Raw genomic sequence first — 15,141 nt, 5'->3', positions numbered from 1 at the left:
TCGAACGTAAGCACGCCGCTGTGCCGAGATTGGGTCGCATTAACAAATGAGCAGCGCGCAAATTCATTTTGATGATGTTGATGGATTTTTATGGCGCAAGGGCATTTGTAGCAAAAGAGCGCCATGACACAAGGTATTTTATTCTACTCAAGGTGGGGTTAAATACCCATTTCCCAAGCATTTCATTCTAAATAATCCCAGCACCGGACCAGGGGAGAGTTTGTACCGATTGTATCACCGGGGGGTACCCGGCGGCACTGGGGATCGTACCCCGCACCTCCCGCATGCGAGGTGGATGCTCAAGCGACTGCGCCACCGCTGGACGTGGCTTTCAAAGTTGGCACGACTGAAACACGTAGTGAGCGTTGCATTCCTGCACGATAGGCACTGAGTTCTTAACCGGCAACTTGACATCTAGCTATGCACGCGATGCTGGAAATCGACATGCTGCTTTATACGTTATTATATCGCAAAAAGAGAACGTAGGGATTGCTGAAGGGGCGTTATTTCATCTGTTCGTTTATCTGGTGCCGCTTTTTTTTTTGTTGCTGGAAAAACTTAAACTGATTTTAATTCTTACTAGTAGTGTTTTCTACTACAGGTTGCTTTTCTGTGCGCACTACCTTTTTTTGCTTGCTTCATCCTCATCCCGAACATCAGCTGTTGGCTATTAGAAGTTACCGAGAAAAGTAACCTTCAAGAACGACAGACAAGTTGGTAGTTTTGAAGAAGTGCACTTCGATTTTCGTGCCCAGCGACAGCAGATGCGCTGATCGTTTTATTCGGTTCTCACTGGCGTGAACGTCGCAGCTGCTCAAGTTTTGTTTTCTTATACTGTCGCCGGCCGGCTAAAGGAGCTAAGTGAGAGCGTGATCAATGTAGCATGCTGTCCCTCCAGTATAGTCACAATGTCCTAGGGGCAAATGCTGAGCCTAACCATTTCCTCGCCGATGGTGTGCAATATCTGATGTTTTTGTCGATTACTGATTAGTTCGTGTAGTATAACACGAAAGAGGTTTAGGTTGGCGTCTCTAAACAGTACGTGGAGATTTCGACTTTGGTTCTTCTCGCAGCAACAGCTGCAGTTATCTAGATTGAAATTGTTACATTAACAGGCATTAGCAAGACACTTTATTCGCAGAACAGAAAACAGGTGAATCCCTAGAGTGGATTCGAAGGGAGTGAAAATGAAGTCAAGGTTGGGCGTGGGTCAGATGGTGTGATGAGGTGAGGAAACTTGCTGGAACAAAGTAAAGTGTCCGCGGCTGGTGCAAAGCAGAAGTAATTGGAGGCCATTGGAAGAACCATTTATCCCGTAGCGGACTACAACTGGTCTGCTCATGGTGATTATGATCATGACTAGGCAACGAAATCTGCACAGTACCAGTGAAGAACCAGCCTCCTGGAACGGGGCTGTTTTCAGCCTCGGCAAAGAGGGGCTTGTCAGCTCAGAAAGCCACGCCGTGACAGCTTTTTGAAACTCGTGACCTAGACCGCGTTTTCCGAGTCTGGCCCGATTTCATCGGGCTCTTTTTGTAGGGTCTTGAGCGTCACATTGACTATGGAGATCTGCCTTTCTACCACGACAAAGTCCAGTTTAGCCGTGTAGAATCCCCGCGCAGAGATCTGCCAAAAAAGAAAAGGTATAAAACTTCGACGCACAACTACGCAGTAAACTCCTGTATTCGCGATTCGTTTTTTCCTGCGAATCCGTTCAAAGCGATCTTTCCCGTTCAAGGCGGCCTTTTACCTCAAGCGTGTAGTGTCCGGGCCTGAGGATCCTCCAGTACTCTCCCGTCGATGTCGTCTTGAAGCCGATCTCGCGGTTCGAGATCCGCAGAGAGGCCCCGACAACAGGTTTGCCCCCGGTGTCCGTCACGATGCCGCGTACGCCTGATGGCGGAAAATTATGCCTAAACACGACCTACATACTAAGAGCCCAAACGCAATGTTCTCAGGATTTTAGCCCTGTGAAAATAATGCAGTGAAGAAAGATCCTGCATCATCCTGAATTTCCTGAACTATACGAAAAGATATTAACTATTAACACCACGACTAACAAGATAAACGAACCCGAACCAGCAGCTGCGCAGGTACCGTAAAACTCTAATTTATGAAATCAATGGTAACCATGGCTGGAAATTCAGGCTTAAATTTTGACCGCTTCAGGCGTTCTAACATGACTAGGCTTCATTAAAAAAATAGATTAAAATTTTCCTCGAAATTTTGTATTTTTCGTTAACGTAATGCAGACCGACTACCAGTTTTCTCTCTAACCTGATCTCTCTCTGTAATAGTCTGCTCTCCTCCTAAAATTTTTGTAATTTATTCTTCTGTTCCTTTTTCCCCGTTTACAAGCAACAATTTTTGTTCATATATTTCCTTGATACTATCAGTTATGCATTCCCGGAGTATTTAAAGAGAAAATAATATAATTCGAACTTTAATTATTAGAGATTTCTCCAAGACAACTCTCGGGTCCTGCAAAGAGTTCAGGCACAGGCGTGTGTTGTTTGAGGGTAGTTTGGCCCAATAATTGAAATAAAGATCCAACATTGAAAACAGGCAACCTTCGCTGGTATTCTTGTTCACTCATTGCAATTTAGCGCTCAAGTGCGTCAGTTACGTGTTGAGTATGCACTTCATATGCGATAAAGAACTCAAGGTTCCTGTGGGCACCCGCTACCCTGACCGAAACTCTGCTTTCGAATCTGAGATAAACCTGTTTGTGAAGAGCGATAAAGACCCTCTTATGCGCCAAGGCATTCAGCCGAAACGAGTGCGGCGACTGTACTGAGGCCAAGATCTCTGCAGAAAACTGTTTTAAAGAATCTGTCTTTAAAAAAAAAGCTCTCAAGCAGCGCACAAACACTTACTTTTGCGTGGTCCTTCTCATGAAGTTCGTTCCAAAATTATGCGAATTGCGTACTTCGCCCACGTGGTGTCTTCTAAACCCAAAAACAAATCGTGTTCAGTGGAAAGAAAAAAAATTTGAAAAGACCTTTTCAACGTGTTCGGTTTTCTCGAAACGAAATGTACCTAAAGTTTTCTACTACAGTGACGTCCTGAGGTTACCGCCTCGGTTAAGCTGAAGAGATGAACATGTATGCTACGTTTCGGTATTTAGTTTAGCGCCCGCCATTCATGTGTGTGTTCTTGTATTTGTACACGTCGTCTCGCACCGTGAGCTCCAAACAGCCCCTGCCATATGGTCTGTGAGAAAAAAAAATGAAGAACAGACCGCTGGGCAAGCAACGTGAGGCACCACTCGCCTCTGTGCACTTCCCCCAAGTAGGCGAGTAGTGCCCTCTTGTTTTCGTCCCAGAATCGCGCCAGTTCACGGCGGCGCGGGAACTTGCAGCACGACACCTCCAGGGTCACTTCCATGCAACCTTGCCAAACGTAACTGTAGTCTTGCATGCCACCTGGCCAACAAAATACAGTTGTCGATACGAAAGGCAGTTATATGCATCACACACTCGACCGCTGTGAAAAGAACTCTTAGACTGCATCCTTCTCCGCGCAGCTCGCGAACCGCTTTTGCGGCAGTGTTGGCGTTACCGCACGATGTGGGGATGTGAGCATGTCCTCCATCAATCCCTTCACATCTGCTTCACACCATTTAGGGCATTCTTGTTTCCTGTAGTTTTATGCCTGTTCTGACTTTTTATCTTTCTTTTTTGATTGCGCTACAGTATACACTAGGGGTGCGCGAAAAGTACCTTTGAACAGAGTAGCTTCGCTACCCAATCGAGTCGGGATAGTTAGCTAAAGGCTGAATATAACACGAATCAAATATTCTTCAGAATATTCGCTAATGCGTGAATATAATAAACGAGCAATCGAGCGAAACAGCAAAGCGCTAGCTGCGGCAGTGCGATAAGGCATTGTTGTTTATGCAGTTATGCTTACAGTTGTCAAAATACGTAACACTGATCTCCATTGGGTTGCAGCACGAAGTCAGTGCATTAACTCTATCACCGTCAATTTATACATATAGGAAAAGTGCATTTTGCTGTTGATAACGAAGAAAATAAACTAGGGCCACATCTCAGTACATCAGAAAAGCAAATTTATTTAAGCATCTTACTCATCTCTCATTTTAAAACCTTTATGCCCTGAGGCAATGAAGTTGAGCTTGTGACTGAATCCCGTCTGGAGGGAGCGTACATTTGAAAAATAAGAGACGCCGACCAGTGAAAAAATAAGGTTCGTTCTTGACGTTTTGGCTTCCACACGGAAGCCTTGTTCGCAATGTTCACGCCGTCGTGAATGGCCACAAAATTGACTGTCACAAGGCGAGGATCATCGCAACGGAAAAAGTAGCAGCATCACGACTTCATCTGGAATCCCTGATCATACAAACTACGTCACACACGTTAAACCGGAACGACGGCAATCTAAACCAAATATACGCACTGTCCTTGCGCCGATTATTGAACCACATTTAAACGACCCATGTTTGGTGATTAATTAATTGTGAACAAGGCTTCCGTGTGAAAGCCGAAACGTCAAGAACGAATCTTTTTTCACAGGTCGGCGTCTCTTATTTTCAAATTCCCCGAGGCAATAAACGTCGCTTGAAAAAAAAAAAAAAAGATATGAGCCGTGGCCTCAGAGATCAGACATCAAGGCTGGGCCTTAAATCTGCCTAGGCCAAGCCGCTCCATCCAAACTCTTAGGCCATGTATGAACACCATGAACGCAGCCACGCGAATGGACTACGTCGCGGCGCTGACCCCTCCATCCCGCGCATATAGATCGCGACAATCATGGTACGCGGTGTGTCTGGTCCTCGTTTTTTGAATAGTCATTGAGCAGAAAAATATTGCGCCGCTTATGAGGAACTTTGTCCCAATTATTCGAAAAGTAGTCGTTAACTTGAGCACCTATTCAATTCTTGCTTGGCGTCAGCTCGGGAAACAATGGAACCGTAAGTGAGGTGTGAAGGACAACGCTGGAGCTGACGCCAAGCAAGCTATGTTCAGCCTTGGTCAAAAGTCTTAAGGCCACAGCGTTCATCTGCAGCGAAATGAATGTTTCTAGAATGCTCCGTGTAGCGGATCCTTCAAAACACAAGTCAAGCAGGAAGCTTCTCTACCGCGAGAAGAAACCTTCCGCTGGCATTTCAAGGTCATTCGGTTTTAAATACTGCCGTAATGTCTCTGTTCTGCGGCTCAAGTGAAAAGCCTTTGGCCTTGAGACTTTTGACTAAGATTGTACCTGGCGGCTCAGATTCAGTCCATCTTACTATTCAATTAGTTTAGAAAATTCTTGAACATCCACTATTTGATTTGTTCGACGAATCAATCAATCAATCAATCAATCGACGAACAACGTCAATCAATCAATCAATCAATTAATCAATCAATCAATTTTGAATAATCGCGCACCCCTACGTACAAAAATATATGCCCGTAATGTATGGACTGCTCTCTTTTGTGTGCAAAATTAAAATCTCTCTCCTCTTAATTATCGTTTTCAACAATAATCAACCACCGCCAAAGCAACATGTCTCCGGAGTGAGCAGCGGTCTTTTGGTCGAAGCAGATAACTGTCTGAGAACAACACATCCACATGCAGTAGATGCAGTGGCAGTGGCACTGCTCATAGTCAGATCAAACCGCGTGTGCACGGCAGCCTGTTACTTCTGACAAACGGTGTACCTGGGAAGGCGTACCAAGCAGCACCATTGGTGGTGCCGTTGGGGAACACCTGGCGCCGGAGTCCGGAGCAAGAGAGACCCCGGTGCATAGTGGCATGCTTGAACGAATACACGCTGGCGATGTGCCTGAACACGTCGTCGTCTGGCGTCACCGCTGGCTCGTGGCCGAACATCCAGCCTGCGTGAGACCATTGCTGTGCAATAATGTCAAGATAGCGAAAAAGAAACCGATGGTCTGTTAGGTTAAATTACGAATTCCAATTAAAGGGAAATGCAGTTGTAGGTGCAAGAAATTAAGATGCGGAGATCAGGCTAAGAAATAAGCCGGGCAGGGTTGACCACGGTTGATCCAGGACAGGGCGGAGTGGAGATCAGTGGAGATCAGCGTTTGCCCTGCAGTGTACATAGCCTCGATGCTAGTTATGACAAGCGCTACCCGTCAGCCTGATGAACTCTGGACGTTGATGCATGCAGAAAAAGCAATTCCTAAAAATTTGTGCACTAGCCAAGACTTGAATATTAGCTACAAGCGGTGTTGTCAACACCGCGCACAACAAACAGGTCAGAGCACTGCAAGACCATATGGAAACCACGCACAAGATGATCCTCTTCGCCCAAGCTCACATTGAAAATAGTGCAAAAGCCTTGACGGAGACGGCCGTCGTGTCCGTCTTTCTTTCTTCTGTCCTCGTCTTTAGCTCTAGTTACCGTGTGCATTGAATCTAAAGATCACCAACTAGCCCCGTTGTCCGCTTTAAAAGTCTTGTGCTGATGGTCAGTGATCTCGCTCCGCAGAAACGTGGTAGAAAGCGTGCATTCATACCCGCTTTCAGGGATTCGTCGTACGGGTAGTTGGCTACCAGGGCGCCCCCGTGCAGGTTTGCGGACAGCACAAACGGAATGCGGTGACTCCAGAGCCGCACTGCCTCGGTCTCCGGCTGTTCTTGTCCGCTCTGCTTGTTGTAGCGGCTCGGGAAGTTGCGGTTCAAGTCTACGCCACGAGCGTTGTGTCTGCGCACAGGACAGAAGGATATGCACGCGTAGGTCTATACAACTGAAAGTCACTCATTGCTGTCGTGCACCGCGCGACAAGCCAAACGGAAGCACCAGCATGAGCAGTAAATCAGTCGACGACGCAAACTTTTTCATCCTAATGCTTGTGGACGCGTCCATAACGGGGAGATGACTTGCTATGCCTTAACTGCACACACGGATTCGGCAGAGATACACGGTGCGCGTACCGTCCCAGGGTTCCGGTGCAGTCTCCCTCCTTGGCGATCTCGTACCCGTCCGGGTTCATGCTGGGCATGATGTGGATTCGAGTGTTGTCTAGCAGGTGGCGCACGTACGGGTCTACGTTGTAGCGCGTCAGCAGGTGCGCAATGAGGTACACCATCAGCTGACGGCCCACAGCCTGCGCATGCGCCGTTCAGGCAAGTCAATCTTAAAACTATCACAGTGAGAAAAAAGGCACGGCGTCCGCGTGAGTTGCTCAAAATGCGCTTAGTTTACCGCGGAAATGCAGATAAGTGCAAACAACGCAGTTGGTTTGGCTCGCCACGTCTGTTTTCCATCCTGGTAACTGCATGAAGGTATGTGGTCCAAAGATACAGAGGATCACTATAGTGTGCAAATCGCTGACATAACGACGCGCAGGTAGAAGACGACATAGCGTCGGCGCTTGAATCAGCCATTTTGACACTCGAAGGAATAGTGAGTGCACTCTTTGAAATGAGTTTCCTCGTATACCATCCACGCGTGAATCAAAACACAGGCGAGCCGCTAGTGGGCCGAACGGTAGTTTTCACTGACCCTCAGTGGACTGCCATGTTGCGCTCCTACCGCGACACTGGACGGAAGAAATGCTTATCTGGTGGTCGAGTTGGGCATAATCCCTGAATCAAAGCGCTCGAGCGGAACACAAGACGTACAGATACAGGCAAGGACACGGCGCTACTAACAGCTGATGTTAGCACCGTGTCCTTGTTTGTGTCTATCAGTTTTGTGTGTAGTCAATGTGCTTTGTTTCAGAAAGAACCAGGAAGAACACATACCTCTTACAGGGCAAAGAATTCGTACCTTTCTGCCGAAAAATTAACAACAAATAGCACTGTAGCGGGTCAAGACTGCTAGACGGATGTACCAGATTTCAGGCGGTGTCATTCGATTGCCGTGGTGAAACAAAACGGCAAACCATGTTGTATTTCTTCCCGATAACAATCGCCTTTCGTAGTAAGCTGATGCCTTAAAATAATAATTTTTAACACGGTTCAACTCGACTATCGACTCACGACCTTATCCCTTATATACAGGTGAACGTAGAGACTATGGCGATGAGGTATATAGAACATATCTGCTTTGTATACCATGGTTGGCACCGCTCCCTGGGTATGTTGCTGCCCTGCTTGCACATCGCCGTCAGCTGTAGTGAGTGACACATACAATTGAAAACCTGCAGTAAAGGTAGCACATTACCACCACTTCATTCATTCCCTTACGAGTGCAAATCAGCAAAGCAGCAGCAATGTAATGGAGGGTAAGCTGTTCCAGATTTAAACAAATAACAACATGTAAGCACGAAACAAATTGGCGTGAAATTAGGACGCAGAGCGTCGCAGAAGAAACAGCTGCATGTCCGTGTGTCCTGGTAGCTGCACGTGTGCAAAAAGCGCACAGCTATTTTCAAGCAGGAGTGAAATATGTTTACGGTCATAGCGGATACATATTACGCTTGCGTCGAACGCAACGGTAATTCGCAAGTTCTCATTTCGGGTTCGTTCCCTTGACTCATGGGCATTGATGTTGGAGTGTAGCTCCCTTATATTTTGTCTAACCTCATCCTACCCCATTCCTCTTTATATTTGTTTTTCACAACATTGGAAAGTACTGAGAACAATACCGAAATATTTTAGTTTTTTCTTTTCTTTTCTCCCATACCATCGACACATTAGTGGCGCGGAGTGGCTATCCTCCTTTACTCTCATCCTATTGCTCATCACTAAAGCAGGGGAACATAACCGACACGAAAAGTACTATTATTTAGGAGCCACGTTTCTTGCGTTTTAGCGGTAACAGCTTCGGGAAAATGACGAGGACCATGATTAGAACGGGTAGCGTCAAGGCACACGCCGATAACAAATTTGTAACCCTTTGATGACACGTCTCATATTAAGGGCAATAATTCGTGAAAAATGCTCTCGTTCATTTGTACATCTTCGCGTATACATTATGCCACAAGGCTGCGCGAAGCGAGTCACCTCGTTGCCGTGCATGTTGGCCACGTACTTGACGTTGGGCTTGAGCAGCGTCTCTTCCTGGGGGTCCTTGGTCACCAACAAGACCCACAGGTCACGCCCTGCAGTTCACGCGGCAGAAGTGAAACGAAGCAACAACACGGCGACAGTCAATTTCACTGAGAAATGCAAGTGATTTTATTAATTAGACAAAAGCGGATCACGGTTGTTGCTAATGGAGGAGGGGAAAGTATACAGCTTGATGAAATTTTTAAAAATTCCCACAATTTTCTCCGTCTCCTGGTGGTAAAAAGTTACCGCGATAGAAATGCCATGCTGACGTCGTGACGCCAACAAGTTTTCGCTACAGCAGAAATACTACTGCTTTGTCGCTATATACCTAATGCGGAATTCACCAAGGGTAAAACGGAGTCATGGACAAGGCGGGAGAACTCCCACACCCTTTTGCCTTCACTCTAAGTTGCATCTCTGGGATGAACAGTTCCTTGGTCTGAATAGAGACAATACCTAAAGAGCGTTGTAAATTATATAAAAAAAAAAACGTTCGAAAAGGAGCATCGAAGCCAGCTGTCGCTTTCTTTTTATTTATTTTTATTTTCGCTCCATCGCTTACGAAAGCAGACAGTACCCACCCTGTACGGACTTTCCGACGGTGTAGAGCCTGGTGAAATTTGGGTGGTTGCTGCTAACCTTCCTCAGAAAAGCAGTCATCTCTTCGTGGTTGTAGTAGTTGAGACCATCCGGGAGTTCTGCCGTGGGGGAGCCATGCTGGCCATTCACCTGCTGCACTGCGCGCCCGTAGATCAGCAGCAGCGCCACCACTACCGACCTGCCGGTGAGATGACGTTGCATGGTAGAGCACTGGAGAGTTTTGTCTTGCCCCACCTGGAACGTAAGTGCAGGTCGCAAAAGCGGCACCATAATTTAGCGGCTAGGGTAGAAACATTTGGCGCTGTGACACCCAACGGACCTTGATATATGGCCAGTCAGCAAGCAGAAGAAACATCTGAAATAATTTTGCGACTTGCACAGGACCTTTAATTTAGCACAGCACAGAACAGAAATTATATTAATTTTTTGTTGTTTTTTTTAAATACGCATTCTAAGTTGCGGAGCTAGTTGTGCCTATCAACCACATACACAATACTGCAAGGCTGAAAAGACATCGAAAGTTGTGCCTAACCTTTCTCCTCCTCAGTTTTTCTCTCAGTTCCCTCAAAGGCCCACACGGAGGCTAACTAGCTGCCAACCTGGGTTTCATTTATTGCCCAGAACATGATCATTTGGTCCGGAAATACTGACGTCATTTGCTTTCTCAGTTTGCCACTGAGGTCATCATCATCAGTCTAACTACATCCACTGCAGGACAACGGCCTCTCGCATATTCCTTCAATTAACGATCCTGTGCCACCTGCAGCCACCTTAGCCCCGCAAACTTCCTAATCTCATCCGCCCTCCAGACTTTCTGCCACCCACTTCGATGTTTGCCTGCTACGTCTGATGTACTTTGCTACTACTGCTACAACCACAACGACGCCATGGATAAACTACGGATAACCTACCCGATAGAGCTTTTGCTGTAACTTTGCTTCCGTCCTCATTTAACTCACTGCAGGCGAAGAGCTCACCTCTAATGAACAAGAGCTCCTGGTCGGTGATGCCTTCTGGTGCCGCCTGTGATGTCGCCGCTAGTCAATGCAGCACAAAAGTCCGCGTATGTTCTGGAACCGCCGATGTCCAGAAGTGTCGTAGCGCACGACAGATATAGAGCAACGAGCAGATGAGGGGCACGACGGAATATTATCGGGCGTAAGTCCTATGCTGGCTCATTCGTAGAAGAGGGATATACCACTGAACAGCTCTTCCCGTCGCGTACTGCTGCTGGCCCCAGTGGTATTCGACAAACGCTCCGTGCGTTACCTGGAGCAGGTGAGACGCTAAATGTGTCGGAGCGCAAGTGGCCCTGACAGTTGATTTGTAGCTGCGTGGTTTATCTGGACCGTACTGCCAGATAAGCCCGGAAAGAACAATGTGGGTGTTCAGTTCTGTTGTCTTTATTTTCAGCATTTCCCTTTGTTTTGATGAGCTGGATGGCTTGATGCTTGAAAACAGCCTTACTGTGAGACATTTGACGGAAATGCTCAGTTTTAGTCAACCCCCATTGCGCTTTTTTGTCCTCTAGTGTTGTTTTCGTTTGTTCAAAAATTAAGTGTTAAAATTCGTTACACTCATGAAAGACAATGTTTCATCAGTTTCATCCAAGTCAATTGATCAACAGCTAAAAGGCCATAGGACGAAACTGTGTAGCAACTATTTATTACTAATCGCCAATCGAAAGAAAGAATTAAGTTGATCTTGCAACAGTTTAGAGCACTGTCCTGTTTACAACAACTAGGGACACTGTTGCACGAGTTAGAAAAAAAACAGAAGTAAATATGAAATGAGATGCCAGATGTAGCGAGCACAAGCCACTTTGAAAAATATTCACTTTCCAGTTAAGTAATCAAACTGTCTTTGGCAAGAGAGATTTCTAGCCAAGCGAACATAAGCAATCATCTATACAGCTATAAGCTTTTCTCGTCACTTTCGAAGCGACTCTGTCATGCATGGCAGCAGCCGTTCATGTCAAACTACTGGGCATTGTAATGACGACGAAGACGCACCGGGGTGCGAGGAAGGAGGACGACAATGTGCGTTCGCTGTGCCGCTGCAAAGCGCTGTAATTTATTGTTACTACCATGCATTTCATTCACTGTACTCACAGTCTGGTTAAAATCTGTAAAATGGCGGTGAAGGTCATTCACGCTCATTAGAGAACAGAGGAGGAGGAAAAAAAACTTTTATTGCTCTATTAAGCAGAGGTGTTAGCGGCTTCCGGATGTCTTCATCCCTTGGGCTGAACTCCCGGTTGATCCGATGGTTGGTTCCCTTGTTCCAGGGCCCCACTGAGCAGTGCCACCTCGTGCTGCACTAGTCCTCTTTGGACAGACAGCTCGCTGCTGGTGAGCAGGCCCTCCCACTGTTCCGCATTGGGCTCTTTTAACTTATGGAAGGAGAAGTTGTTCTTGCATTCCCATGTGATGTGATGTTCTTGCATTCAAATGTGATGAGAACAGAATTTTGCCGGAGTCGTCCGTGTATGGCAGAGAGAAAGAAAGAGAAAACCATTTTACTACACATAAAGAGGCCAAGTCCAAACTAATAGGAACTATTATTTTTAATAAAACCACTACCACCACCACCTAAGAGGTTCCCTAAGGCGCCGACATGAGGCGCTCGCATTGACAGATGTCCGATGTTATTAACAAAAATTGGTAAGCTTCGCTTTTAAGAATGGAACGCGACAGCGTGTTGTAACACTGCCAGGGAGTCCACGGAACGCCATCGCCCGTTCGGCGCGACGCCTTGCCCGTTAGACAAATAAATCGCTCTGCTATGTATACGGTGAAACGGAAGCGCGGAGCGGAAAACCACGTAGAATCGCTGCCAGGCGCCTTGCCGAAACGCGGGGGACTCAAGTTGCAGTCGTAGTTCGTCGGCATATCGTTCTCGACAAACCCGATGCCACGAACGCCAGCATAGCTTCCGCGCCGAACGAACGGGCAGCAAGCCGCAAGCTTCGTGGTGAACGCGCTTTGGATGTGCGCTACGTTGTTCCCCGCTCACCGCGTGATTCCTGCGTGCCCCACTGCGCCCGAAAGAGACGAGCGGGAGGCGCTGCCGTCGCGCGCTATCCGTTGGGGCAGTGGCGTACATTGCGAGGAGGAGGAGGGGGAGGAGGGAATTTTCGCTCACGGCCAACGCCACCGACGACATTGGCTTTTCTGCGACATGAGCTCCTTAACGCTACCGCGTTAAAATTGGCGGTGGTTTAGCTCTGGTTGAACCTGGAGTCCCGCGATAGCTACAGCTCGCCGAGTGGAACTCGCTCAGTCGAACTGCAAATTCAGTCTTTCGCCGCTCCGTTTCGCTAGGCGTTCTTTCTTCATCTTCGTCCCACTTGGCACGGCGCATGCGCACAGCTGTTTGTTGCAGCTCGGCCGCGCCGCTGGCAGCAGCAGCAGCTGCTCCACATCACGTGACCAAAACGGGGCTAGTCACGTGACCAACCGCGTGACTAACCACGTGACCAGCCACGGCGCCGGCAGCTGCTCCGCACCACGTGACCAGCCACGTAACCGTGGCCGCGCGGCCACGCTGAAGGCTCGAAATGCTGCCGTAATGTAGCTATCGCTGCAAAATACGGGGGAATGTATTCCGTCAGAAATGGCAGCATGCAGTCACGGCATCAAATAAGAGAATAAAACAGATCTCCTTGTTTCTTTTAAGGAAATCAGTGACTTCTTTGAGGATTACTGCAGCGTGGACGCGTGATGGGTTTGGAATGACATGAAATCAAATGGCGTCCTTGTGTTTAACCTTCACCGTAGCAGACAACAGAACCCGGAAAGGCGCCCTATTTCACTGAGATAAGGCATATCTTTACTACCGAATGCCAGCCAGTGTCGACAACGCAAAAAGAAAAAAAGACAGGCGCGATAACCTGCATAGATATGAGTCCTAGCACTGACCCGAATCAACTGCCCGCCCAGACACCTATCGCGTGCTAGCCATTTTTTTTTTTTACTGCTGCGTACAATATTCCAGCGTTATCTGTGTCCGACCAACATATGCACCGGGCCGGCTGGCCTGTTTTCGGATGATACCTGGATAGTTGCTTTGATATGAGCTGGAACCGAGGTCGGTGGTCTTCGTGATGGCTGCAGGAAGAGTGCTCCTTTTGTGGGGGAGTTTTTCGGGGTCTGATTCCGCAATTCCACTTAACCATGTAGTGACTGCCGTATCAGCTATCATAGATAGTTCGAAATATTAATAATTTTCGGTCCTGTTCGCTGAGCTGCATGAATTCCTAAGACACTTCAAGAAACGTACGTGTTTTTTTTAAACATATTTATCAAAACACCACACTGTCAGCTTCCTTCTAGAATTGCAGGATTCCTGGTGAAAGATAATCTCATTAAAACGCTAGCCCTGGGGGCAAATAGTACTAAAATTTTCAGCATTCGTAATATTAGCTGAGTGTATATTGTTTTCCAGAGGCTCGTATCGTCCTGTGGCACAAACACTTGCTTTCTCCCAGGTCCGCCGGAACTCCTCGTCTGTGCCCGGATCGCCGCCGTCTTTCCAAGCTAAGAGCTACGGAATGGTTGGGCGTTTAAAGTTCCTTCAAAGAGGCGCGCGTTGGTCGAGTGGTGCAAGAAACAACAAAAAATTACAGCCGCTCGTCCGAAACGAAGCTATTCACTAATAAAATAAATCAAGACAACGCACCTCGGACAGTGCATTATGGTTGCGGATTGTTAAGAATTATTTGAGAGAGCATACAGAAGACTGAAAAGGGTGTTTGCAAGGCAATAAAATTTCCATCTGCATTGCCTCCTTCCTCTAGCACTGTCTCCGGATAGCGCTAGAAATTAAAAATATACAGGTGATATGTTTGTGCGTGTCTTATTCACAAAAACATCGATTGTCAATTATGCTACATTCGCATATATATATATATATATATATATATATATATATATATATATATATATATATATATATATATATATATATATATATATATATATATATATATATATATATATATATATATATATATAGCGTGACTCGGCCGGAGAAGAGACGAGGACGATCGGAGGAAGAAAACTATGAAAACTTTATACAAGGACTATTTACATTATGTACAAGTACGGGCAACTGAGAGCGCTCCTCAGTAAAGAGAGCTTCTTAGGAGTCGGGAGTCTCTGATACCTCTCAAGAAGGGGGCTCTCTTGGCATCAAACCAGCAGCTCCTTAAATACTCTTCGTATTCCCTAGATCCCTAGCTGGGGAATACAGTTCGAAGAATGATGTCCAATCACACGATGGCACTGATGGTACCACCCACGGCAGGGCGGTCCTGATGTTTCTCCGCAGCTCGGTCGAGGGAAAGGGAACAGTACCCGGTCACGTTGTCGTCCCCGCGGCTTCCAGGTGGCCACGCACGTGCGTCCGGAGGGCACCTGCATGACACAGGAATGCAGGCTGTCTGCCCGCAGGTGTCGAAAGAGCTTGCACTGGTGACCGGGACGCGGAAACTCTGTCGCAGGTGCGGCACTCGGGCAATTGTTCAAATCCAGCGTGACTGAAGGGGACCACACTGATGCCGCACTTCGT

General features: G+C 47.1%; 1 protein-coding gene across 1 annotated transcript; it reads right to left on the bottom strand.

Moving 5' to 3' along the window:
• Positions 1 to 619: 619 nt before the first annotated feature.
• LOC144120638 (carboxypeptidase D-like) lies at positions 620 to 9,800 on the bottom strand. Its single transcript, XM_077653251.1, has 8 exons — positions 9,552 to 9,800; positions 8,923 to 9,020; positions 6,907 to 7,079; positions 6,489 to 6,676; positions 5,667 to 5,843; positions 3,273 to 3,425; positions 1,751 to 1,893; positions 620 to 1,626 (listed from the first exon to the last, which is right to left on the bottom strand). The coding sequence occupies exons 1-8, from the start codon at positions 9,769 to 9,771 to the stop codon at positions 1,489 to 1,491; spliced, it is 1,290 nt and encodes a 429-aa protein (XP_077509377.1). The 5' UTR covers positions 9,772 to 9,800; the 3' UTR covers positions 620 to 1,488.
• Positions 9,801 to 15,141: the final 5,341 nt, after the last annotated feature.

This window comes from Amblyomma americanum, chromosome 2 (genome assembly GCF_052857255.1).
Source record: "Amblyomma americanum isolate KBUSLIRL-KWMA chromosome 2, ASM5285725v1, whole genome shotgun sequence".
In the NCBI taxonomy this organism is placed as follows: domain Eukaryota; kingdom Metazoa; phylum Arthropoda; class Arachnida; order Ixodida; family Ixodidae; genus Amblyomma; species Amblyomma americanum.
This window is presented reverse-complemented; position numbering and strand designations above follow the sequence as displayed.